This window comes from Wallemia ichthyophaga (genome assembly GCF_000400465.1).
Source record: "Wallemia ichthyophaga EXF-994 unplaced genomic scaffold scaffold2, whole genome shotgun sequence".
In the NCBI taxonomy this organism is placed as follows: Eukaryota; Fungi; Basidiomycota; class Wallemiomycetes; order Wallemiales; family Wallemiaceae; genus Wallemia; species Wallemia ichthyophaga.
In genome coordinates this window covers 384,822-408,437 of record NW_008806275.1, presented here as the reverse complement: position 1 = coordinate 408,437, position 23,616 = coordinate 384,822, and the positions used below count along the sequence as shown (strand labels likewise).

Sequence of the window (23,616 nt, the reverse complement as noted above, 5' to 3'; positions counted from 1 at the left end):
AGATATATTTCAATTATATCTGAAATTAAATTCGATAAACTCCTCAAACTGATACGTCCAATGTCAGCTGAAGCTGTAGATCAAACGAGCGCAACAAACCCACAAAACCCACAAATCTCACAAGACACTGAAAACGTCGCAGAAGGCGGCGATGAAGGCAAGCTCAAGACACTGACGAATATACTCAAGAAATGTGTGTGTCATATGAGCTCTGGCGGCGTTGGCTGATGCACAGCAGGTATGTCAGTTAAAGACATTGCGAATATGTGAGTATTCCTTGGATGGCTTTAATCCCCATTTAACTCGCTCTAGTCGTCTCTCTCTCCCCGCTAGCTTGCTTTACCCGGCAGGTGCGTCATGGCACAATGATTTGATCAACTTAACAGCAAATAGGTAACTTAGAGTACTGGAATTATATCGGTTAGTACATCGTACTTATTCATACACTCTCTCACCCACTCCAGGCCGCGCAGATACTCTGGTCGAGTGAGTCTTGATTCCCCTGAGTCCACTACAGCTCCAATAACATTTATTCCAGTATAAATCAGCACGACGACCCTTTAGATAGAATGCTAGCAGCTGCTAGATTCTGTTTTGCTAAAGACCTCCGTTTTGTTGTGAGTCGTTTGGCTGCTACCGCTAGCGTCATGGCATACTCATCACCAACAGCGTGGTGGTGTCGTTAAACCATACAACTCAGTCATGGGCGAGCATTTCCGTTGTTCTTGGCCAGCCACCGTCCCTGATCACAATGACAAGGGTGAATTTTTACCTTCATCTGATTTAGTTGATCAGTATGATAATCCTTCGACTGGCACGTCTGGTACAACTACTCCTGCTCCTCAAGGTCCAGGTGTTGCTGCACAGGACTCAAAGAATGCTCACGCCGTTTCAAGAGATTTGAGAAACGTCGCTGCACTCAATAATCGCCGCTCAAAGGGCAAGATCAGCTTCCTTACAGAACAGATATCCCACCATCCACCCGTTTCTGCTTACTGGTACTCAGCGCCTGATTGCCAGACTGAAGTGTGCGGTGTGGATCAGGTTAGTGCAAAGATATCGGGCACTTCGATTAAAGTTCAGCCTGGCGAACGCAACAATGGTATCTTTGTCAATCTTAAAGACCGCGAAGAAGAATACCATATCACGCACCCAACTGCTCTTGTTTCAGGTATATTAAGGGGTCTATCGAGCATATATGCTGTGATTTGTGACTCAAGTATTATAGAAGTTAGCGGTCCAAATGTCGGAGATGAATCTCTCAGAATGATTATAGACTACAAGGAGGAATCTTGGATTGGCAAACCCAAATTTTTGGTCGAAGGTGTTATTTACAAAGTGTCGACAGAGGAATCAAAGACATGGAACAAGGTGAAGCAGGTTCCAAAAGATCAGGTCCTTGCTTCTGTCGATGGCACTTGGCGTACTCAGATCAAGTTCAAGAAGGCAGGTGAAGATGAAGAAAAGCTGCTGATCAACCTCGAGAACCTCGATTTAACACCAAAGTATGTCAGAAGTCTCGATCAGCAAGATGATCTTGAGTCTAGGAAGGTTTGGGAGCCTGTAACAAAGGCCATCTTGGAGAAGGATTATAATCAGGCTACGAAATCAAAACAGGGAATAGAACAACATCAGAGAGATTTAGCTAACGAGCGCAAGCGCACCAATGAACAATACCAGTCATGCTATTTCCAACTAGACACACCTGAAGGTAAACCAATCCTCACTGATGTTGGTAAGAAAGCTTTGGAATCTGAGATATTGTCGGATTTTGAATAATACTAAACTCAATTTGAATGAAATTTATTTTATTACCAACGTGAGTGTTTATTTGACTGCGCTGTGATTCAGCCATGAATCTTGTTCGACGTGATAGCCTGATAGCCTGGGAGATTAAGGTCGAGAATAGACGTGTTGATCTCGATCAATGATTGTTGCGCACTTTACTGCTCTGCTAGCAGTTACTTTTGGTGTTTTTGGAGCGGTGGAGCTCAACAGATTCGAAAGCGTCAGCGCATGTACACCGATATCCGTTGACTGGAGGGGCGGGGAATCTGGATCAGAGCTTGTGAGTGTTGTGAGAGGTGCTAGAGTGGTACTGAAAGTAATCAGTCTATAGATCTCTACGAAGCAGGCGACGGTTCTGATATCAGTTGGTATTCGCGTGTAGCTACTCAAATCGCGGCAGACACGAAACATTACGATTGGAATCCTTCTCAATCAACCACTGTAAACCTTAATGGCAAGTATTTTGTCTACAAATTCGCTCAAAATGACGAACCAGATGTCTACTCGAACCAATTCGAATACTCACGCTGCAGAAGCGGAAATCATAGACATGGGTATAATGGTAAAGCTGCAATTGCGGGTGGCATATTTGGTGGTTTGGCAGCGATCGCTGTGCTTATAGTGATTGGGACGGTGGTGCTCAATCGTCGCCATGCCCGTCACGAGAGGAAGGCTAACAGGGATCTCGAAATGAGGCCAATAATGCAGCGTTCTGATACGAATATTACTGGTATGCCTCCAGTGTACCATCCGCGCAGCAATACGACGTCGTTCAATTCGTCCACCTCTCCGCCACCATATTCGGCGATATACGAGAATCTGAACAGCGACAGCGAATCTCGAGTATCACAGCCTTCCAAAGTGCGCCGCAAACCGGTCCCAAGCGTTGATTGAGCTAGTTGTGTATAGTAAATTACAAGGCTTCTGCTGCCGATATGTATAGTACTGTTTTTGGGTGGTTAGAGAGGTGGTCAGGGTTTAGACACGCACTCACCATTGTTGCCTCTGTCAGCCACTGTTAGGCGCTGAGACTGCTACAAAATTCGAAACTCACCTTATGAATGCTTCGCCGTATGTGTTGGTGGTGGGGATTCCAGCGATGCCAGTGTCCTCCTTGGCATCAGTGATTACCAGGTTCATGTATCCATCCAAGCACTGCAAGACTCCGGTGTACAAGAGCCCGGAATTGAGCTTGACGATGACATTCTTCCCAACGATCGCCTTCAAAAAGGCAGAAGGAGACTGTGTTTGGTTGAGTGCGTCATAACAAACCACGAAGCCTTATTCTTACGCCTTTAGTATCGCTCTGTACGACTGAGGACATGTACGCTGATGAGAGTTGGAAGGTGAGGAATTTGAATGGGAGTTGTGCGTGTACGCGTGATCAGGGGTAGGCGAAGTGATTATTTCGTGATTTTGATCTTGTCATTCTTCCACACGCGCCATCGCGTCTTCAACCCCCGACCATCATCGCGTTGACGTGAAATATGGTAAGCGGGCAACGCAAGATGGATATTTACCGCTAACAAGCACGTAGTTCTACTCGGATATTATCCTCTCAAAGAGAGGCCCTCTTGCTCGTATCTGGATTGCCGCACATATCGAGAAGAAGCTGTCGAAGAAGGAGGCAATAAATACAGACATTGGGGAGTCTGTTGGTGAGGAGACGCGTTTCTCAATGCACACATTTTAACACACTTACGCGCAGATGTCATCCTCAACCCACAGGCAGTCGAGCCAATGGCTCTTAGAATGTCCGGACAGCTCCTCCTCGGCGTTACGCGTATTCATTCGCGTAAATCTAAATATCTCCTCGAAGACGTCAACGACACCCTTAGCAGCCTTCGTAGAGCCTTCCTCCCCGGTCCTGGCGCGATTGATCTTTCCGATCAACAATTGCTCGCTCCGCAGAACGCAATCACTCTCGAAGAAGGCCCTACTATTGAGGACGGCGCTATTGACTTTGAACAGTTCCATCAACCTATCTCAATGGCGCTTGATCCGTTTTTCAGCATTAATGATATGAATACGTCTGTATCCGGTATCAGTACTGCTGAATTTGGAGACGATCTCTCAGTCGAAGCTGGTAGACGTGAAGGCAGTGTATCTCGTTCTGACAGGCTGTCCATCCTCGGCTCAGAATTCAATGAGCAAGGCAGAGCCGATAAAGGGAGGCAAAGCGGTGGCACAGCAGGTGCAGTAGATGACTGGGGTATGCCTATTGATGATGTAGGTGATGGGTTTGGTGATTTCGGCATGGATCATGTCTCTCCTGCCGGTGACGGTGCCAGAGACATGGACCTAGGTGGTGGATTCGAAGGTGGTTTGGATCTTGGTTTCAACTTGGATGACCCTCTAGCACCTGCTGTCTCGCTAGACGAACGCGCATGTGAGTCTACCTAAGCTAATTCCATGGTCTGCTGACTTGTAGCAGCCTCACCACTCTCAAGTCCTCCGCCAGGCGAGTCACAGCTCAACATGGATGAATCAACGCTCGACGCCGTCGAACAGCAGGCTCAGAGACAGGCCAAGAGAGGCACCGGTCGAAAGAGACATATTGTCGACTCACGCATTGAGTTGAGTCGCAGAGGTGCTTCTCAAAACCAGCAGAGAGCAGACGAAGATATTGCAAAGACTTTACAGGATGTTCGTACTGCGTCTTACATTCCACTCATTGCTAACTAAATTGTTAGGAGTCTTATTTGCAGCCGACCCGCTACTATCAGGAGCGTCTCGACATACTTCAAGATCCCCTCAGTCACTTTATCAACGTCAATGCAAGCCAAGGCAAGCAATTTTTGAGGGTAGCACCACCAAACATACTCAACGAATCTCTCAACTCCCTCTATGATGTTCCTGTTGGCTGCTTGAGGAGACAAAGGGATGACGATGAGGACGGTCCAAGCAAGCGGATGAGAGAAGACGCTGAAGTTGGTAGACACGAGTCTATACCACCCCAAGGCTTAGACGAAGATGGATGGAATCTGTCTGGTTTGGATGTAGGTCCAGGCGATACCAGTGGTTGGGAAGGCAACCCAAACGAGGACACTTTCCAGCTCGAAGAGGGACAAGGTTTGTTTGATCAAGATGACGTCAACCAGCCTCTCGCCAACCAAGACTGGCAGAGTTCTCGTACAGGCTCTGTCAGCGGTGATAGTCATGGTAAAGCTCCATCTAGAATGTCTACGCCGAGCCTCGACACTCCGTCAGCCTCCCAGTACGAGGCAAAGGAAGGTGAGGCCCCGATCGCTATGTTCGGGCGGAAGCAGACGAAGCAGGACACGAAGCATCTCACAAAGGACGGCTACTCAAGAACTACCGTGAAGGCTAGAGAATTTTTGAAAGCCAGACTTTCCGACACTCGACCTGATAACTTTGTCAGCTTCAAAGAGGTCTCGGACAAGGCAAACAAGAGAGCTGCCTCTGCCTTCTTCTTCGAGATGCTTGTCTTGGGCAACCGTCAGCAGGTCGGTCTCAAGCAGGACTCGCCTTTTAGCGATATACAAGTCGCTGCAAGAGATAAGCTATTGGCATAAATTGTAGATGAAAATTTTGTACTATCTCTATGTGCGCACATAGGAGAACGGTTTAATGTAATGTAAAGTAATTGGAAATGTATAACTTAATTGCGCTATTCCTTTTTGGAATTGAAGTGAGGCAGCTTTGCGGTGCATCGTGTGTGTACCCTCGCAGACAAGACATGACGTGAGGGGATTAGTAGATCTTCGCTAAGGTGGGTGAGCGAGCCAATAAGATTGCTCGTATGACTAATTTGAAGCAATGCAATAGCGTGTTTTGAATCAACCGTTCAGCTTCCATAGCTCATTCATATATCTTCAAAAGCAAGACCAGGGCGGTCCTCAAATCGTGGCGTCGCCCACTTGTGTACTTGAGCAGTCGGCAAATAATATTTTAGGAATTTGAGGTGGACTGTAGCAGTTGTTGATTGATAACGTTCCGTCTTCGCCTTCTTGCCTTACCAACAAGCACCTTTCGCAAAGTTCAGACACCATGTCAACAGTAGAGACAGTCACAAAGAAGCAACGCGTTGACCAAAACCTTAATCTAGACAAGGTTCACGATGACAGGCTACCCGTCACGCTGCTCTCTGGTTTCTTGGGAAGTGGAAAGACAACATTGCTTAAACACATCCTCACTTCCAAAGACCATGGGCTCCGTTGCGCTGTGTGAGTGACGCACTGACAGATAGAATGTCAACTAAGCGCGATCAGCATCCTCAACGATATGGCCAGTCTGAATATCGATGGAATGCACGTCGAGAATCACAAGCTCACTAAGGCTGGTGAAAAGATGGTACAGATGCAGAACGGATGGTAAGTGAAATTTGCACTGCATTTGGCTGGCAATACCGAGCGTGCGTTGCCCTCTTCATGTCAATGCCACACTTGAAAACTTTCACCTTTTACTAACAATCCATTCAGCATTTGCTGCACACTCCGCGAAGATCTCGTAGAGCAGGTTGCACTACTTACTGAAGAGAAGAACTACGACTATCTCGTGATTGAGGTGTGAAGGCCCATTTGGACAGTAAATTTGCTGACATGGTCTCACAGTCGACTGGTATCTCCGAACCAATGCAGGTAGCAGAAGCGTTTAGCTTCGAGTTTCTTGAGGAGTCTGTAAAGATTGAGGAATCTCTCGCTGAGTCGTCAACCAAAGACAAAGAAACTCAGTCTAAGATGGCCAAGTTGCTGGCAGAAGGGGGCATCATCTCTAAAGCACGTTTAGACAGTCTTATTACGCTAGTAGACGCCGCAAACTTCATGAATGACTTCAATACAGTTGACTTTGTTTCCGACAGGCCTCAAGAGATGGGAGAAGGTGGAGAAGTGGATGAGAGCGACGAGAGAAACATAACCGATTTACTTGTCGATCAGCTCGAATTCTCAACACATATTGTTGTGAATAAGGTCGAACTTGTGTCTCAAGATCACTTGAACCAGATCAAAGCACTAATCAAATCCCTGAATCCTAAGGCTGAGATTTCTGAATGCTCATACTCAAAAGTTGATTTGAAGAAGGTGCTGAATACCAACAAGTTTGATGTGGGTTCACTGTGCCCTATAGGATTGCTATTAATCTGCTTCTCAGTATGAGACATGTGTCACGTCGGCTGGTTGGTTGCAATCGCTGCGCGAGATGCTGCCTATAGAGGTGAAACAAGCTGATGGAAAGACCAAGTTGGCTCCAAAACCGTAAGTGTGACTTTCAATTCCTCGTGAAATGTCTTACCTGAACTCCAGTGAGACTGAGGAATATGGTATCAGCCACTTTGTCTACAGAAGGCGCAGACCATTCCACCCACTGAGATTGTGGCAGCTCATCAGCAAATACTGGGTAATTATACAAGATGCTATGGAAGAAGACCAGGAGGGGAAGGATGAGGGGGGAGAAGAAGATGAAGATCAAGATAAAAGTGAAGCAGACGACGAAGACAATGAAGAAAGCGATGATGATTATGAAGAAGAAGTAAACACAGACATTCAACCACAATTAGATCCAGCAGCAAGACTTCGAGACAAGCAATCGTCAATATTTGCCGGATTATTCCGTTCAAAGGGCTTCATTTGGCTTCCAGCTAGAGAGCAGATGGGTGAGCTGAGTCAAGCAGGTGTCATGCTGACTATTGGCGGTGGCAATCCGTGGTATGTGTCGACCCCAGTAGAGGATTGGGACGTTGATGGCTTAGCACTGACAGCAATAAAAGCCGACTTCGAAGGCCAACACGGCGACAAAAGGCAAGAGCTAGTAATGATTGGAAGGAAAGAAAATTTTAGAGCAATAGAGGAGGCATTCGACGAGTGTTTGCTGAATGACGAAGAAATGAAGGAATACAATGAAATCATGAAGATGGAATACCAAGACGATAAGTGGGTCAAGCTTCAAGAGATGTTCGAGGACGGCTTTGAAGACTGGAACTTCCCCGGAGATGAGGAGGAAGACGAGGCTGGAGAAGACGGATATGCACATAGCCATGGAAATGGACACAAGCACAATCATAAGCACTGAGTTTTGTAAGATGATAGCAAACACGATAATTGACGCGCAAAGTGAGTGAAATGTTACATGTGAGATTCAGAGAAGCATACTCAGATGCTAGATTACAAACAGTACTTAAAACGCGTGTGACTTTATATAATCTGATTTTTTTTGCGCCTATAAATTTTGCTGTTCGCTCGAGCAATCTTTTATTCGCTACGGTGAGGAGCGGATAAATCTTTCAGAGTCAAATGAGGCTATGAATGATATATCCATCCTGGCCGTTTGTATACATTGGGTGAGTGCTCTCAAGTCCTCAGTAAAGATCGATGATGAAACGCCCACCCATTACGGGCTGCTAATCGCGGGTGAAAGAATAAATGTACCAACGCATATGCACCACCAACTGAACATACTGCGGACTTAACGCATTTTGAAGTCGCTGACCTGGCCATGCAGATTTGAATGAACTCAATAATTGGGAAAGCCAATTTGTAAGTAAATTGCTGTTGAGGTGCGAATGGGCGTATTCGATGATGATCAAGTAAATAACAGTTCTGCTTCTGTAAACTCGCTGAAGATAACTATTTACCAAAAGACACTTTCTAACGCTGACAACGTTTACGCTATTCGCACTTCTACTTGGATATACAACCATCTAACAATCTATACAGTCATTAACTAAAGCCAGTACCTTGTTTGAGTTATTGTCTTTTGTTTTGGAAATGTCATACCTCCCTCTAAACAAGACGATGACACCAAAGTTATTATCCATTCTCAGATATAGCTGCAAATGGCATTTTGGACATTAGTTGCTTGTTGGCCGTCATTCCTTTTGCGTTTTGCGGAGGTTTGGTTGGCTGCTCGCTGTACTTCATACCAGAATTTGTCGTTTGTAATGCTCTGATGTAAACTGGCTTAACTGAAAGTTTAGATGGAGGTATTCCTTGTATTCTATATGAATAAGCTACATATGACTACTCTAATGCTTTGAGATCCTTTTCAACTTCCTTCGACTTTCTAGTGAAGTAATCTTGCGCTTCCTGACCCCAAACTAGTAGACCAGACCCTTCGCATTGACTCAATAGTGATCCGTAATGATGCTGAGCATCTTTGTATTCCATAGCAGCCAAGTTGGTGATAGAGAGTGGCTTGGACGTGTCCCATCTAACTAAAGCTGGTCTAGACAGGGTGTTGTGTGGTGGAAGAGCGCTCTTGGCATTGTAGATCTCGTCCAGGATGTAGCCAACTTGATTTACGTCGATGCATATTGGTCTGCGTGTCCATCAGTATGGTTGGTTTATTGAAGATAGTATTCTCACTCATTTGAGCCGTACACAGTAGGCTTTCCTTCCTTCTTGTGGAAGTCTCTAAAAACCTTCTCGTATAGCTTCGGTCTGTTCTTCACAGGCAATGGCGCGTAGTCCTCTTTACCTGCCAACGATAATAGGATATGAGTCGACGCAGCCAAACCGAACATTGCAGGAAGGGGGCCTGATTTGAGTGTCAGCGGTGCAACAAAGAACATGGTTGCAACCCACCCAACACAGGAAGAAGTCTCACTCTAAAATCATCAAAGGCAGACAACTCCTGCACCTTGCCTTTGGCAAATTCTTCCTCAGGGAGTGGAAGAAGTTTGACATCACCTGGCTTCTCAGTTGAATAGACAACACTGAAGTTCTGTTATTGATTTACACTCCTAAGAAATGTTACACCCACGGTATACCAACGCCATCAGATCTCAACTTGCGTCTGATCGTTCTTGCGAGAGGGTCTTCGAATGTGTTGGACATGTCAGCAATCTGGACACGTGAGGGATCTTGTTTAGCACCCGCGCCTGCACAAGACAGAACATTGAGGTTGAGTTGCTTACACCTCTTCAATAAAGCGACTTTGGTCGGTATGTGATCGATTGCGTCGATAACATAATCAGGACTACCTGACAGCAGTCTATCCCCATCTACGCCTTCATTCCAGAGCTCATTTTGGGCTTCTATTTGGCACCAAGGTGCCACTGAGCTGAGGTATTGTTTCACACCATCCACTTTAGATTTCCCAACGTCTTTTAATTGAGCTGTTGCGTGTCTGTTGAGAGAGGATAAAGTGACTTGATCAAAGTCTACCAGCCTAACTTTAGACACTCCAGAGCGTACCAGCATCGTCGTGGCCCAGGATCCGACGCCGCCCAAACCAATGATCACGACGAACGAGCCGCGTATCTTAGACATTGAGTCGTCGCCTAAAAACGCATAATTCCTCGATAGCTGCTCTCTTATCAGGTCCTCACTGTGCTCCGCAGGTGTGTGTGTCGACGATGAAGCTAAAGAGCTGCTAGTTACAGATTTTTTGGGCTGGGTCACGAATAAACATCTAGAAAGCCAAATAATAGCGCTCGCAGATACACCGCCTAATAATAATAATTTTAGATCTCTAAGGCTGACCTCCATCATCGGCGTACACAAGATGGACTACGACGATATTTTCGACACTGATCTAATAAACAATGATCTCATCTTGGACGATAAGGATTTCACTAAATTCGATGATAAGCTCGAGCAGCCGCAAGAAGCCCAGCTCCCAGAGAAGCAGTCCAAGTCGCTCACGCAATCCATCAGCGATATCGTACACTCTTTATGGGAATTTGACAGCGAGGGTATCTTCCACAAGCCAGTAAATACAAAATTACTCAGAGACTACACCAAGCTCATCAAATTCCCGATGGATCTCTCCACCGTTAAATCCAAGTCTTGTTATAAGGACTTGGATGCTCTCAAAGCGGATTTACTGCTAATATCGAATAACGCAAAGATGTACAATCCCCCTGACAATTACTTCCACTCAAAGGCCATCGAGTTTGAATCCTTCTTTCTTTCTCTGTTGCAACAAGAAAGCTCAAATTACGTAATTGTCAACGATAAACCCGTTGTACATCAATCCCTGCCAATAGCTTGGGGTATCTATTCAGAGGATGAGGAAGAATCTGAGGATGAAGACGTCAAACCCACAGAGCCTTCTCCATTGGTTCACCAAGTCGACGATGCCCAACAGCCCAAACCATCTTATCAATTGGACGTTTTTAACCCATCACAGTTTTTAGACAACCTGAGGCTCTACTCAGAACCCAATCCTTTTGTTCCTCTCAACACACCTTCCATCTACGCCAAGAAGTCCAGGATTCAGAAAAAACGGCTGACGAAAAAGGAGCAGGAGCAACTTGAGAAAGATCCATATCAAAAGAATGCTGATGGTTCTATCAAAGCTGATGAGTGTGGGTTCAATCTCATTGTTTTGACTGATGATTTACACATTGCCAGTTGATGATCCTTGGTCTCTGATTCCATCCAGATGGAGATTCAATACTCCGTTCCTCCAGCCGGTGTGTACGCCGCCTACGGAAAGTAATTTCAGACCGGTGTATCTTCCGCCGAAAAGAGGATTCTATTTCAAGTATGCAACCCATGTCCAGCCGAAACAACAACACCATCAGCATCAACATCAGCAGCAGTATCAATCACAGCATTTCCAAACACCTCAACCTCATCAGCGATCACAAACTCCTCAACAATCTACCCCACAATCTCAAACACCGCAACCACAACCAGCACCTGAACCACAGGTAGATAAAGATGAACCACGACAGGCCACAGTACTTGACTACGGATCGTTTCAGAACGTTCCACTCTTATTGAGCGCCAACAATGACAACTTGATCAAGGCAGCTTATCATGTTGAAGGGGATGCCATGATACATGTAATGTCCAAGCGGATGAATGATGAGAGGTCGGCGGAGATATATGAGTATCTCAAGGAAAAGTATGGCCCAGTCAAACCAGTTCCCGGGAACGGGGGATGGGAGGTCTTTTACAGGAATTACCTGCACGATCAGATAAAGAACGGCGAGGCGTACATCGATGATGTCTTTTTTGGCGGTACGCAAGGCAAGGCGTTTTTGCGGAGCATATCGAGGTTTATCAAAGAGTCATTAATAGACTCTGGTATACAGCCAGACGATGAACGTGCTCAGCGCCTCTACAAATACTTCAGAGAAAAGTACATATATAGAGTGTCAGATCAATTCGCAATGTTTGAGGATGTGTACAAGAAGATAAAGAGTGGGTGTGTGGACGGTAGTGTAAAGCAGTCATTCGAGTATTACAACGACGTTAGACGAAAGGAGATTAGAGATTTAGCGTACAAGTCATACCTACGGTCGACTCAATCGAAGGTCCACAGCCACACACTGTTGTTCAATGAAAGTATTAGAGAATTGTCCAAATTACCCCATGAAGAAATTCACCAGAGGCCAGAAGATGATCCAGCCGGTGTGTTGGCTTCATTGAAGGAAATGGCAGAAAAAGTGAACATGGATACTCAGGCACGGAACAATGTCGACGTCAAAGCTCAACCGGAGGAGATTAAGATGGACGTCGATGACAACTACAGTGATGATGGCAGTAATAGACCTGCTACATCGTCAGTTTTTAAAGTCGTCGCACCCAGTATACCCAAACCAGTCACAAACAAACGATCAAAAAGAGCTAGCAGATCTAGTACCGCTAAGAAACAACAAGCACAGCGGAATGAAGCTAGAGAGTCACCTCAATCGGAGCATACAAGGGTGGAGCTGTTGAAGGTGGCTTTAAAATTGCCCAGTAGTCACTTGATTAATTGACAGAGCTGACATAGAGCGTGTATTTTTAGTAAAATGAATTGTTGTCTATTTGACCAAGTGGTTAATATCCCAGTCGTCTTGTCTATCTGTCCGGGCTTCTGCTGCTTCTTGTTCTTCTTGTGCTTGAAATTTCATCGATTCCTTTGGTCAATCTTTGTCTTCGATGATGCCTCTTAGTCATAAAATTACTGTGTAAGGGATGTATAGAGAATATTAATATGCATATTCAGTACATTAACGATTGCTTAGATGTATTATTGGATTTATTTCTCTCTTTGCACCCCAAAAACGCTCAATCTAGGATTTTTATCTACATATCTGATGACATCGAAATGTGTTTATGGATGAAAGGGCGTTTTAAATAGTTCTGTTAATACCTTGAGACGATTTCAACATTACAAAGGAATCAATTGATTTAAATCTGCTCAAGGCACACACTGCAAATGATCAAATAAGTGAGAAGACGATCGCAGAGATATTGTATACTGACAATTGAATGATTTAGCAAAATTATCATTTTCATAATCACTAAAGCATCTCAAATATATCATAACATCAACCCTTCGCTGAACATTCACAGAGTTGAATTTCCCGACTACCACCTACTTCATCTCAGATGGATGATTTATGAGTTTTGACGATCTCCAAATAAAAAAGCTTCGTAAACAGCTCTGAATGTGTTTTACAAAATATCACCAAAGATTTATCCCTGAGCCTCCAACGGCGCCCTGTAGGCTGCTTGGAAGTTGGAATTCGACGTTGCTCTGATGCACGCTATAAGATAGAATTGGAGAATTTGATGGGATTAATGGATGGAAATGAATTCCTTTGGATCATGGAGACCATAAGAGCCCAGAAAAAAACACTAGTATTTGGCTCTATAAACTCAATTTACGTTTTCTAATAATTAGCGTCCAAACGACTCAATGCTGGCTCCAAGGAAAAAGTAGTGTCATTCAGGCTTTTAACAAACCTCTTGAAATACAATTCATGCAAAGAAAACTGAGGGTCAGCCCAACTCTGAAATCGCGACTGGCTTCACCAGGTGAATTTCGAGATTTCTAATAATTGAAATGAGAACGCGGTTAAGGCTGCATTAAATTCTTAATGAGCATCATAGTACGAAGGTACATTTTTGAATCTCAAATTACTCTTCCTGCGATACTCCACAATTAGCTGGATATAACAGAGCGCTAAATAACACTATTCACCATCGAACTATTCTTAATTTAGTCGGAAATTCAATCACTACAGAATGATATCTGTATTGCTCTAACCTGCAGGGACTTTAATGCTAGGGCAAGTACATCATTGAGCATGCTACTGTGTGACAACCGCGTGAAGAGGGTTGAAATGATCGAAAGTGCAGGGGTGAAGAACATAATGATTTTAGAAATACGAACCAGCTAGTTGTTGGATTATTGCTGCTCTGATGAATGAAGACCCGATTCCAACATAGATAAAACCTCGTTTAACACCTATTAAAAGATATTCATTAAGCTAACAGTAGAATCACCTTGTGTCATAAATTCATATTTCGATCGTCAAATTAAAATGTCGCCGTCGTCTCCCTTCTGATCTGAAGAGGCTTGAAAGGTATTGAGGTTCCCGGTGTGTGCTACATATGTAGTATTCGCGATTGCACAGTTACGTATAGCGCAGTTGAGTCTCAAAAGAGGAATAAACAATCAACGATAATAATCTACAAGATTATAGTGTTTGGTGTTTCCCTTACACTCTGTGAAGAAGTAATCTAGAGGCAACATACCTGTACTTGTCATTTGACAATAATTCCTTTGTATGTGCTTTCACAAGCGCGCTTCCTGTATATGGTTTCAGATAAGCGTAAATGGATTTATCTGAAACTCCAGCCTCAACAGCTTGGTTTGTGACTTTGATGGCAGTTAAATCGTCAAAGACCTTTGCGTAATATTCAGCTAAAATTTCGACATATTCATCTTGAAAATGGTCTTGAACTTCTGACAGACCGCCATCCAGCTTTTGGTTAAACAAAACAGATTTGTATACCTTCTTCCTGTCAGTAGTATTAAATATTGATATGTCACTCACTAATAAATGCAAACACAGACGCTGAGAAAAAACACCAACATTACTTTGACTTAAAGTATCAATGACGAACTTAATTTCCTCCAAACTACCAATGAGCGTCGCAGCCATATGATCAAGGCACTCATGGACAAATTGAGCTAGCTTTAGCGCCTTTAAAGGTTCTCTCAAGACCTCGAGTTTCTTCATATGCGCCGCCAGTATGCCTAAAACTTGCCAGGTAAAAGTATTCGAAGATTTGTCTGACTTCCTATCTAAGCTATGAAGACAAGTGAATGAGTTGAAAGCTTCCTGATCAAAATCAATTGAGTAATTGAATAAGCTGTCGATAATTGCTCCATTTTGAGTAGAACCCAACTTTAAGTCTTCATCAAGTGCATAGACAAGACGCGTGCAACTTTGAAGTATCACCTCCAGCAGTGTTGAGTCCTTATCGAAGAAACTCTCCCACCTAATAGCAAAGTTTTTGAATAGCGTTGGGACGCTTCGGCATGCGACTGCATGCGACAGCTTTACTCTGTCTCCAAAAGCGATAGCAAGTACACCCAATCGCACCATGTAGCGATTAGCGAAACGTTCTAAAGAATGAAACCACTTTAGACGGAAGCCATTAGGGATATCTTCGGGCGTCCTCATAAACACTGCTTCTACGAAAGGTTTGTTGCCTGCATCTAGATCTAAATTGTCTGTGATATTTTTCAAATGAATGTCTGAAAAGTCGACTGACGTATCACGGATCAATGAGATCATTTCAGTGGAGAGTTCCATTTGGCTGATAATGGTGTTGAAGTTTAATCGCAACGTGTTCTCTATCACTTTCATTGGAAGATCATTATTCACCATTCTCAGCAACTGATTTACGATGAATCCTTGAATGCTGGGATGATCAACCTGATCGGCTATACTTGTCAAATGCTCACAGACTTCTTTTACTGTCATCACTGACTGCGCATGAACCATCATACCACTTGCTATTAGCTTAATAGTAGTTAGCTTATGGATCTCTTTCTTTCCGATCAAGTCAAATAATCTAAATACGAAATGTCTGGCTTTGCTGACAGGTATAGTGCTTAATAAGCCACCATTGAACAATCTCAACTGGCTTTGCACTTGATCCGAATCTCTCGCAATTGCGATAAGTTCGACAATTATAGAATCATGAGCTTGAAGTCCGACCGGCGTCAAGACTGTTATTAAATCCTTTAACATCGACGACCATTGTTGTTTAGTATAATTAGCCTGGTTCTCTTTCATCTTGGTTAATATCCTTTGAACATGCATCTGATTAGCTCCGTTTCGACTGCCTGCCAACAGATTAATGCCTATGAACCAACTGCTATTTGAGTAAGCGTCTTGTGCAACAAGTTTGTCACTCTCGATATTGACATTCACCGCAGAAGCGAGACTATGCGTAGACAATTCAGCTAGCTTTTGTTGAAAGTTCGTGCTCAGGCATTTAGAGATTCGGTTGCATCTTAATCTTTCGGCCCTGTATGGTTGACAATTAAGCAGCGTAAATACTTTTGAGACGACTTGGTAAGGATTTGTTGGCCATTGATTGTCCTGATACATGTTTATGTATCTAAGAAGACGTCAATAATAAGACAAAGCAAATTTCAATCCTTACTCCTCTTTAATAGTTGCTTCAATAAAGATTCCAGTATCATTGAGAATGTCATCAATGTCGAGTTGCTCTAGAAACAATTTAGTATCGCAAGAATGTAAGTAACAGAGAAACTCCGTCATGTCATAGCAACGGTCTGGTGCTGCTAGACCAACGACAGCATAAAAGTAATCAAGAACATTGGCTTTAGTATTTGACATCTGATCGGCAAGAGACTTTAATGTACTAGTTAACACAGTCGTCCTCTCGCGTTTACCAATTTTCTGCAGCATTTTGTACCAAAAGTTGATTCCAAAAGCACTTCTCAACCACTCAGTCTGAAGCAGGTACCCGTTAACATTTTTTAATTCCTCCTGGGCAATTGCTGACAAATATGGTGTATAATCTTCAAATAGGCGCCGCAAACGCTTTCCAAGTGGTTTACGTGTTTCTGGAACTGAGATGACAAATGGTATCTTGGAATAATAGCAGGTTTTGGTGGGTTCATTTGCATTGGAAGGGTGCTCATCGCGGATTTTTTGCATATATTCAGCCAATGTATCGATGAATTCACATGCTACTATTGCACCAAGTATTGATGGTGGCAGATGAAGCACTTGAGTGATGTCAATTTGTGAATCGTAAAGTTGGAGTACGTCGTGCGGTTGGACAAGCATGATTGGAGGATTGGCTGGTTGGTAAATTGCAGAGCCTTTTTTAGCACTGAGTTTGTTTACTAGCCATTCCCCATAAAGCTTTTTAATTGGTTCAAGTAGCTTGCCCACAAATTCTGCAAAGGCTTCCTTACCGTATTGCAACTTCCTCAGCCTTTCAATAAGCTCAAATCTTTTATTGAGTACTCCAAGAAGTAGCATTGATAGATTGTCGTATTCTTCGACTGCGAACTCAGACAACTTCTCTGAAGAGTGTGATGCAACTTCCAGGTATTTCTTCAGTAGCTTATTACCAGTATCAGCAGCTTGAAGTATAGATGCACGAACGTGCTGCCTATTTACTGGAACATCTTGTCCCAAACCTAGAATCTTGTTAATATTTGCTTTCAAATACACAAATAACTGACCTTGAATCGCTGCTAAGCCTGATAGCTCGTCAAAGAAGTGTAGATAATGATCAACCATGCCATAACTATTCGCTTATGTAAGCTCGGAGTTATATAAAGCATCAGACTCACTCAAAGCCATTATATCCAGCAAGTAGTTCACTCCTTATCAGGTCATCGTTAACAAAGCGACCCAAAGCCCAATTCAGAGAGTTATATAGTTCCGTATTGCTTAGAGCCGAGTATAGCAGCAGCTTGCTAACAAGCCTCCTTCGTAATTCTCTATCTGATGCTGTTTTACATCGATCTCTGACATTGTTTATGATGTCCCTTGTAAATTTGTCGCTTTTTAAGTCCTTGCCATGAATCAGATGAGTTTTATTGTTGTCCCTAGCTAATATTGCGATTTTGTATCCGTTGATGTATGATTCTTTGTCTATTTCCATCAAAGGTGACAGCTTCTTATTGAGACTTGAAGGTATGCCAGTTGCGTAACTTGTTCGTAATATTCCAAGCTTTATGTTTTCGAGCAGCGGTAGTGAAATTTTACGTGGTAGGAAGTAAAGTATGGAAATACTAAAACCTTCAAATTGTGGTGTATCATTGTAGGTTATACCTGGAAGGAGCTGACCGTCTATTGTCATCGCGAGCGAGATCCTCTTTTCTATTTTGTGGAGATATTTGAAACGGGATTGAATGGGGAATGATTTGAGTAACTTGATAACAGCATTCGCAATAACGTTCGTCGTGTTTAGGATATTTATGTCAGCTTGTGTCAAAACCTCTCCCAAAAGCTTTGTGATATCGTCATTGTCTTGATTCTTGCGCCACAATTTGGAGATGGTTATAAAAAAGCTCAAAAGACCTTCATCGTATCTTATGAACTTGCTCTGATGAGTATCTTGCCTGTGAGCGTCGAGTAATTGGAAACACTTACGCGCCACGTCGATATCGCCAGACGATCTAATAGCTATACTGGCGAGTAATGTATAATAATTGTAGTCACCGTACGCGGCTAAGTGGTGGTTACTTGGATGCAAAAGATGAATGTTCTGCGTTGATCTAATGTAATCTTGCAAGACATACAATGGTATTCTGGTAGACATGTTGGCAAGATTACGCGTAACGACGTCATAGCCATGACGCTTCAATAAAGCTTTCCAAGTTTTTTTTGAGACGCTTTGAGTTAAAAAAGGAAGATTTTTGTTGAAAATAATGAGCTTGTTGTAGATGTAAGTATACTTGATTGATAAAGGAGATTCAATTGATTGCGATTTCTTCAGCAATTCAATTATCTCTGATTCCATGCAATTATCGACTAATTCATTATTGAGAAAGTGTTTGAAATCCACCCAGTTTAAGCTTTCCGCTCTAGCTATCTCCGTACCCATGAAGGTGCGTATAAGAGATTCAATTGCTTCAACTTTAAATACATTACGAAATTTATTTAAATAGTTTTAGGTTCCATTGTTGGTGCAAGTCGAATTTCCTTTTCATTGAAATTCTCCACATCAGCTTTCTTGATAGATCTTCTAATATATAACCTTCTTATAGCTTTGTATAATTCCAAGTACCCGAAGAATATCAAAACGGTTGCTGCAATCATTCCCCATTCCCATCCAATACCAGTGACCTGGAAGACACGATCTTTGATCACTAATTAACGTAATGAGATATGTGATATCATTGAGAGAGGCACTTACCAGGAATGTAGATAACCGGGAAGACACTGAGCGATAGCAGCCCAGCTGACCAAATGAGGAGCTTGTTGTCAAGCAGATTCATCTTGAAAACACTGCGAGTTGTATGTTTGCAGCCAAATGCAAGGATCATCAGCATGAGCAATAGTGAGGCATATGCTGCAGCTCTTGCTCTGTATATGACTTCACATTCACTGTTGACAGCACCCTCATTGCAATTGGCAGAGACATCTTCATTACCGTCGTTTCTTGCATAGATGACGATGATGTAATTAGCAAAACAGAGTGCACCCGAAACAAATCCATAAGAGGATAGATCCAGGAACCATGTAGGTGTGAATATAGTGAAGAAGTTGCTAGGTGGTTGAAGCATCGTGTCGTCTGCTGTTGGTTCGATACCGAGCGCGAAAGCTACTGGACCGATTGTAAGAGTGTTTATTACGCTTCGCGGTTTGTCAGACAATCCACGCATCAAGTTTACTACTTACAGTGCACCAACTGGTGAGATAGGATAGACAGCATTGCCGTCAGAACGAATAGCCAACCCGATAAGCAACACCAAGACCTCCGCAACGTTACCAGCAAGTAAGTAGACTAAAAATTTTGATAAGTTTGTAAAAACCGATCTACCCTTTCTGACTGCACGAACACAAGTAGAGAAGTTGTCGTCTGCCAGAACGATATCGGCAGCACCCTTTGCAACATCTGAGCCATTGAGTCCCATTGCAACTCCAACATCGGCTCTCTTAAGGGCAGGTGAATCGTTCACACCGTCGCCAGTCATAACAGTTAAACGTTTTCGACGATGTAAGGCATCAACGAATCCAGTCTTAGTTTCAGGAGCACATCTCGCTACCACCACGGGGAGCTCTTCAAGTGCATCTACCTCTTCATCAGTCATTGCATCGAATTGTTGGCCAGTCATTACAGCAGATTTGGAGTGATTCTTATCTAGGATGCCCACTGACATCGCGATCGATGCGGCTGTTGCTGCATGGTCACCCGTAAGCATTCTTACGACTATCGATGCTCGCCTTGAATCGTAGACAGCCCCTTTAGACTCAGGTCTTGGCGGATCAAATATACCAACTAAGCCTAACAGACCAAACCCTTTTTCTACATCGTCTCTCTTAGTTTCCTTCACAGTCTGAGCATTGGAAAGACGGTCCGTTCTACCAGCAAGAGCCAAAACACGCAATCCTTCAGCTGCCAACTGGTCCATCTTTTTTATGATGTCATCTTTGGCATCTTCTGTCATCTCAATTGATTTATCACCTATTGAAACATGTGTACATCTTTCTAGCACCCTCTCGACTGCACCTTTCATATAAATGAAGACATGTTGCTTGGAATCGTCGGCATTCTGAGCATCAACGAATTTCCATGCAGTAGTCATTCTTTTGATAGATGAATCGAAGGGATGTTCGATTAACATCTCAAAGTGACCCTTTACATCAGCCCTAGGCGCAGGATGATCTTCCTTCTTTGCTCTATGCTTAGGTTGATGTGTCAAATGAGGTTTACCATGACCAGCCTTATGAGAGAACACTTGTAAGGCAATCTCTGTTGGATCCCCTTTGGCGTCCCATTCGCCTCCTTCATCACCAGCTGATATTGTTGCCATATTGTTGAGTGCAGCCGACTGAACGAGTTCCTGAAATGAAGAATCCAATTCATTTACATGAACGACGTCGCTATCTGATACGTCACTCTCATTGTCGTCGGCGTTGTTATCTTGTGCTTGTATTGTGCCTCTTGGATAGTAAGGATCTTTACCCGATTCAACGGCATAGATTTGTCCGACTTTGGTGTCCGTTGATTCAGAACGTGAAGGCACCCAAGCCTTCTTTAAAACCATTCTTCCGACAGTGATAGTACCAGTCTTGTCTGAACAGATATCTGTTACACCTGCCAACGTTTCGATTGCATCCATCTTACGAACTAATGCGTTCCTCTTAGCTAACTCTCTTGAAGATGTTGCAAGTGTTAGCGAAACTACAGCAATGAGCGAAGCAGGCAAAACAGAAATAGCAGTAGCAACTGCATAAGTTGCCGTGGAATCTGGAATGTCAACGTATCCAGTTGAGCTGACGACGACGATGGCAAATATGATTGCTAATGCAAGAAGCAAGTAGGCCAACTTGTTCAATTTTATTTGAAGTGGGGTTGTACCCTTTACACCTAAGAAAACCTGCGTTTTCTCCCAAAATCTTCTCCAACCGCGCTTTTTAGAATCAGCTTTTGTTGCCAAAGCTTCAGATATAGAACCAAGCTCAGTATTCATTCCAATTGAAGTGACTACGCATCTAGCTCTACCTTTTGTCACCTGACTACCGGAGAAAACCATGTTAAGACGATCACCAACAGGGCATGTTTTGTCATCGAGTGTTTCAGTTTGCTTAGCGACGGGTAGAGATTCACCAGTCAATAAGGCTTCGTCTACTTCGAGGTTGGATATGTGATTGGCAATAACTCTTCCATCAGCAGGAATAACATCTCCAATTTTAACCATCATAATATCGCCTGGAACAACTTCGTCGGTTTGAACATCGATAATTTTTCCTTCATGACCTTTGTTTGAAGCATCGTGCCGTACGACAACAGCGGTAGGACTTCCTACCTGTTTTATGAGTTAGACAAGTTATTAGCATGTATTATTTACCCACACTTTCGAGGGCAGCAACAGTCTTTTCAGCCTTCCACTCCTGGGTAAATCCGACAGTGACGTTGAGGATAACGAGAGCAGCAATGACGCCTGCTTCAATCCAGTCTTGTGTACCAAAGGAGACAGCCATTGCAGCTATCAGAACGAGTGTCATCTACAATGACGACATATGAGATTAAGAGGCAAGGCGAGCGTGCAACTTACAGCATTTCCGATCTGAGTACCGAATATCTTCAGCAAAGATGGTTTGGGCGGGGGTTTTAATCTGTTGGGTCCGAATTCCTTCTGCAGCTGATCGACCCTACCGAAAGAAAGCCCGAGCAGGGGATCGACGTTGTGTTCATGGAGGATATCGGATGAGTCTCTGACATGAGCTGGTGCTTTAGAAATGTTAGCCACGTATCATCCAGTCTACTCATCGCCCACTTTGGTCAGATTTCTCCGTTGATGACAAAGTTTCACTTGGTTTGTTTGCGAACATGGTGGTTGCAGATGAGAAAGATTCTCGGAGTGACCGCATGATTGCTTGGCTGTAATATAATTCTGAGCTCTTGGCGGTTATGAAGCTTGAGTGATTAGAGTCAAAGGGTGTCAGCTGGTTCTCACGGTTACTAAATTAAAAGTAGGAAGAGTGACCGAAGAGATACGCAGCTTGATATAACCTTGTTCATATCAATTCCGACTACTCTTTTTGCGCCACGACTATTTGCGGTGAATGGGTACGCGTACCTAATTTTCTTGGCAGATTCAACGTGCATTCATATTAGCGTCTTTTATACAAGCAAGGCTTCAAAATATTCTTCCCTTTGTCCGTTAGCTCCTTCATGTTTACCATGTCCTTTTTGCCGCCATTGGTGAACACCAGGTTGGCGAAGTGGGTGTTTGACTCATCCTATGCGAGTCGTCAATGATATCACATGATAGTGCCAAGCAAAACCCACCTTGTCAACGAGCTTAAGTCCGAAGTGCGAGACTAGTTCTACAAACTCATTTATGCTTGAGAATCTCGATTTCACTTCGGCAATGTGCACTTTGCCCCTGTTTGCCTTGGTCAGCTGTCTAAAGTTGTGAGCTGGGGAACCTTACTTTGCGACGAGTATTCTTTCGGCCTCAGTGATAGCTCCAACCCAATTTGATCCCATAAGGCTAAGGCAAAAGACGACCCTGTCGACTGAGGCTGTAGGCAGCGGAACTTTCTTCGCGATATCGCATTCGACGACAGCTCCATTTTCAGCTTCAACCAGGTCATATGATAACACCCTGTGCTTCGGTAACGCTTTGGCAAGCGTGGCTGGGCCCGATCCCAGATCAACGATCAGAGTAGAACTTGTAGGAAGCGATGAGAGCGACTTGGCGATCACTTCAACAGGGTTTTGAGGCCAAGACTTTGTCTGCTCTACGAATCCCTCGTGGTACTGTTTGAACTGCTGTTAGCTTTTTTGTCGTTGGAGAAGCGATGCGCACCTCGTTGAAGATACTAGGATCATCCTGCATCAATTCATGCGCCTCTTGAGAATCAGTCGTGTATAGCGTCTCATTTATCCACCTGGATACGTCAGATTTGGACGCAGAAATGCGCATATGATGCATACCTGAATCTAGCACCTGATAAGCTTTTCTTCATTTTAGCTTGTAACGAGGTATTCCCATCGCCTTCAATCTTCTCAGCCTTCTTCTTATCGCCCTTATTCACATTCTTTTGTTCTCCAGACTGCTCTAACTTACGCTTTTTGGTTGGTTTGGCTTCTTCTTTGGGTTTTGAGGGTGAAGGAGTTGCTTTCTGCTGCTTCGGCTGGGTCTGCTGCTTTCTATTCTTATTGTCTGTCTTATCGGCTTTATCCTTATTCGCCGTGGGTGTCTTCTTCGAACCACCCTTCTCAGCCGGTTTAGAGTCCTTCTTGTTGCTCCTCTTCGGTTTAGAATCGCTTACAGCATTCTTATCGCCATCAATTGACTGCATTTTGGCCATCAGCTTGCCCAGGTTGCTCTCGGCAGATTTGATATCATTGGTCATATCGAGGTGAATGAACAAGTCGCTATCGGATAGTTCACATTTTGTAG

At 43.7% G+C, this 23,616-nt stretch overlaps 8 protein-coding genes across 8 annotated transcripts; 4 read left to right on the top strand and 4 right to left on the bottom strand.

The window, feature by feature from the left end:
• Positions 1–60: 60 nt before the first annotated feature.
• J056_002162 (Oxysterol-binding protein-like protein 1) lies at positions 61–1,779 on the top strand (the record flags this gene model as incomplete). The annotated part of the gene is made up of 7 exons (XM_009268026.1): positions 61–193; positions 239–266; positions 313–350; positions 394–420; positions 465–486; positions 539–617; positions 670–1,779. 7 exons carry the CDS (start codon positions 61–63, stop codon positions 1,777–1,779), a joined length of 1,437 nt encoding a protein of 478 aa, XP_009266301.1.
• Positions 1,780–1,927: 148 nt separating this feature from the next.
• Positions 1,928–5,324, top strand: J056_002161 (Double-strand-break repair protein rad21-like protein; the record flags this gene model as incomplete). The annotated part of the gene is made up of 8 exons (XM_009268025.1): positions 1,928–2,068; positions 2,113–2,649; positions 2,801–3,044; positions 3,088–3,134; positions 3,326–3,446; positions 3,497–4,177; positions 4,223–4,434; positions 4,482–5,324. The coding sequence occupies 8 exons, from the start codon at positions 1,928–1,930 to the stop codon at positions 5,322–5,324; spliced, it is 2,826 nt and encodes a 941-aa protein (XP_009266300.1).
• Positions 5,325–5,799: 475 nt separating this feature from the next.
• J056_002160 (Putative metal chaperone YciC) lies at positions 5,800–7,818 on the top strand (the record flags this gene model as incomplete). The annotated part of the gene is made up of 6 exons (XM_009268024.1): positions 5,800–5,975; positions 6,021–6,122; positions 6,231–6,315; positions 6,363–6,854; positions 6,901–7,004; positions 7,053–7,818. 6 exons carry the CDS (start codon positions 5,800–5,802, stop codon positions 7,816–7,818), a joined length of 1,725 nt encoding a protein of 574 aa, XP_009266299.1.
• A 947-nt stretch (positions 7,819–8,765) lies between these two features.
• On the bottom strand, positions 8,766–10,016 carry J056_002159 (uncharacterized protein; the record flags this gene model as incomplete). Its single annotated transcript, XM_009268023.1, has 4 exons — positions 8,766–9,063; positions 9,111–9,282; positions 9,330–9,460; positions 9,508–10,016. The coding sequence occupies 4 exons, from the start codon at positions 10,014–10,016 to the stop codon at positions 8,766–8,768; spliced, it is 1,110 nt and encodes a 369-aa protein (XP_009266298.1).
• Positions 10,017–10,251: 235 nt separating this feature from the next.
• J056_002158 (Transcription factor GTE10) lies at positions 10,252–12,460 on the top strand (the record flags this gene model as incomplete). The annotated part of the gene is made up of 2 exons (XM_009268022.1): positions 10,252–11,056; positions 11,103–12,460. 2 exons carry the CDS (start codon positions 10,252–10,254, stop codon positions 12,458–12,460), a joined length of 2,163 nt encoding a protein of 720 aa, XP_009266297.1.
• A 1,731-nt stretch (positions 12,461–14,191) lies between these two features.
• Positions 14,192–18,296, bottom strand: J056_002157 (uncharacterized protein; the record flags this gene model as incomplete). The annotated part of the gene is made up of 5 exons (XM_009268021.1): positions 14,192–14,495; positions 14,601–16,109; positions 16,155–17,166; positions 17,212–17,276; positions 17,323–18,296. The coding sequence occupies 5 exons, from the start codon at positions 18,294–18,296 to the stop codon at positions 14,192–14,194; spliced, it is 3,864 nt and encodes a 1,287-aa protein (XP_009266296.1).
• Positions 18,297–18,637: 341 nt separating this feature from the next.
• On the bottom strand, positions 18,638–22,036 carry J056_002156 (Calcium-transporting ATPase 3; the record flags this gene model as incomplete). Its single annotated transcript, XM_009268020.1, has 6 exons — positions 18,638–18,846; positions 18,894–19,333; positions 19,379–21,510; positions 21,557–21,709; positions 21,760–21,935; positions 21,982–22,036. The coding sequence occupies 6 exons, from the start codon at positions 22,034–22,036 to the stop codon at positions 18,638–18,640; spliced, it is 3,165 nt and encodes a 1,054-aa protein (XP_009266295.1).
• Positions 22,037–22,318: 282 nt separating this feature from the next.
• Positions 22,319–23,569, bottom strand: J056_002155 (Ribosomal RNA-processing protein 8; the record flags this gene model as incomplete). The annotated part of the gene is made up of 5 exons (XM_009268019.1): positions 22,319–22,447; positions 22,497–22,593; positions 22,642–22,970; positions 23,020–23,101; positions 23,148–23,569. 5 exons carry the CDS (start codon positions 23,567–23,569, stop codon positions 22,319–22,321), a joined length of 1,059 nt encoding a protein of 352 aa, XP_009266294.1.
• Between the last annotated feature and the right edge of the window lie 47 nt (positions 23,570–23,616).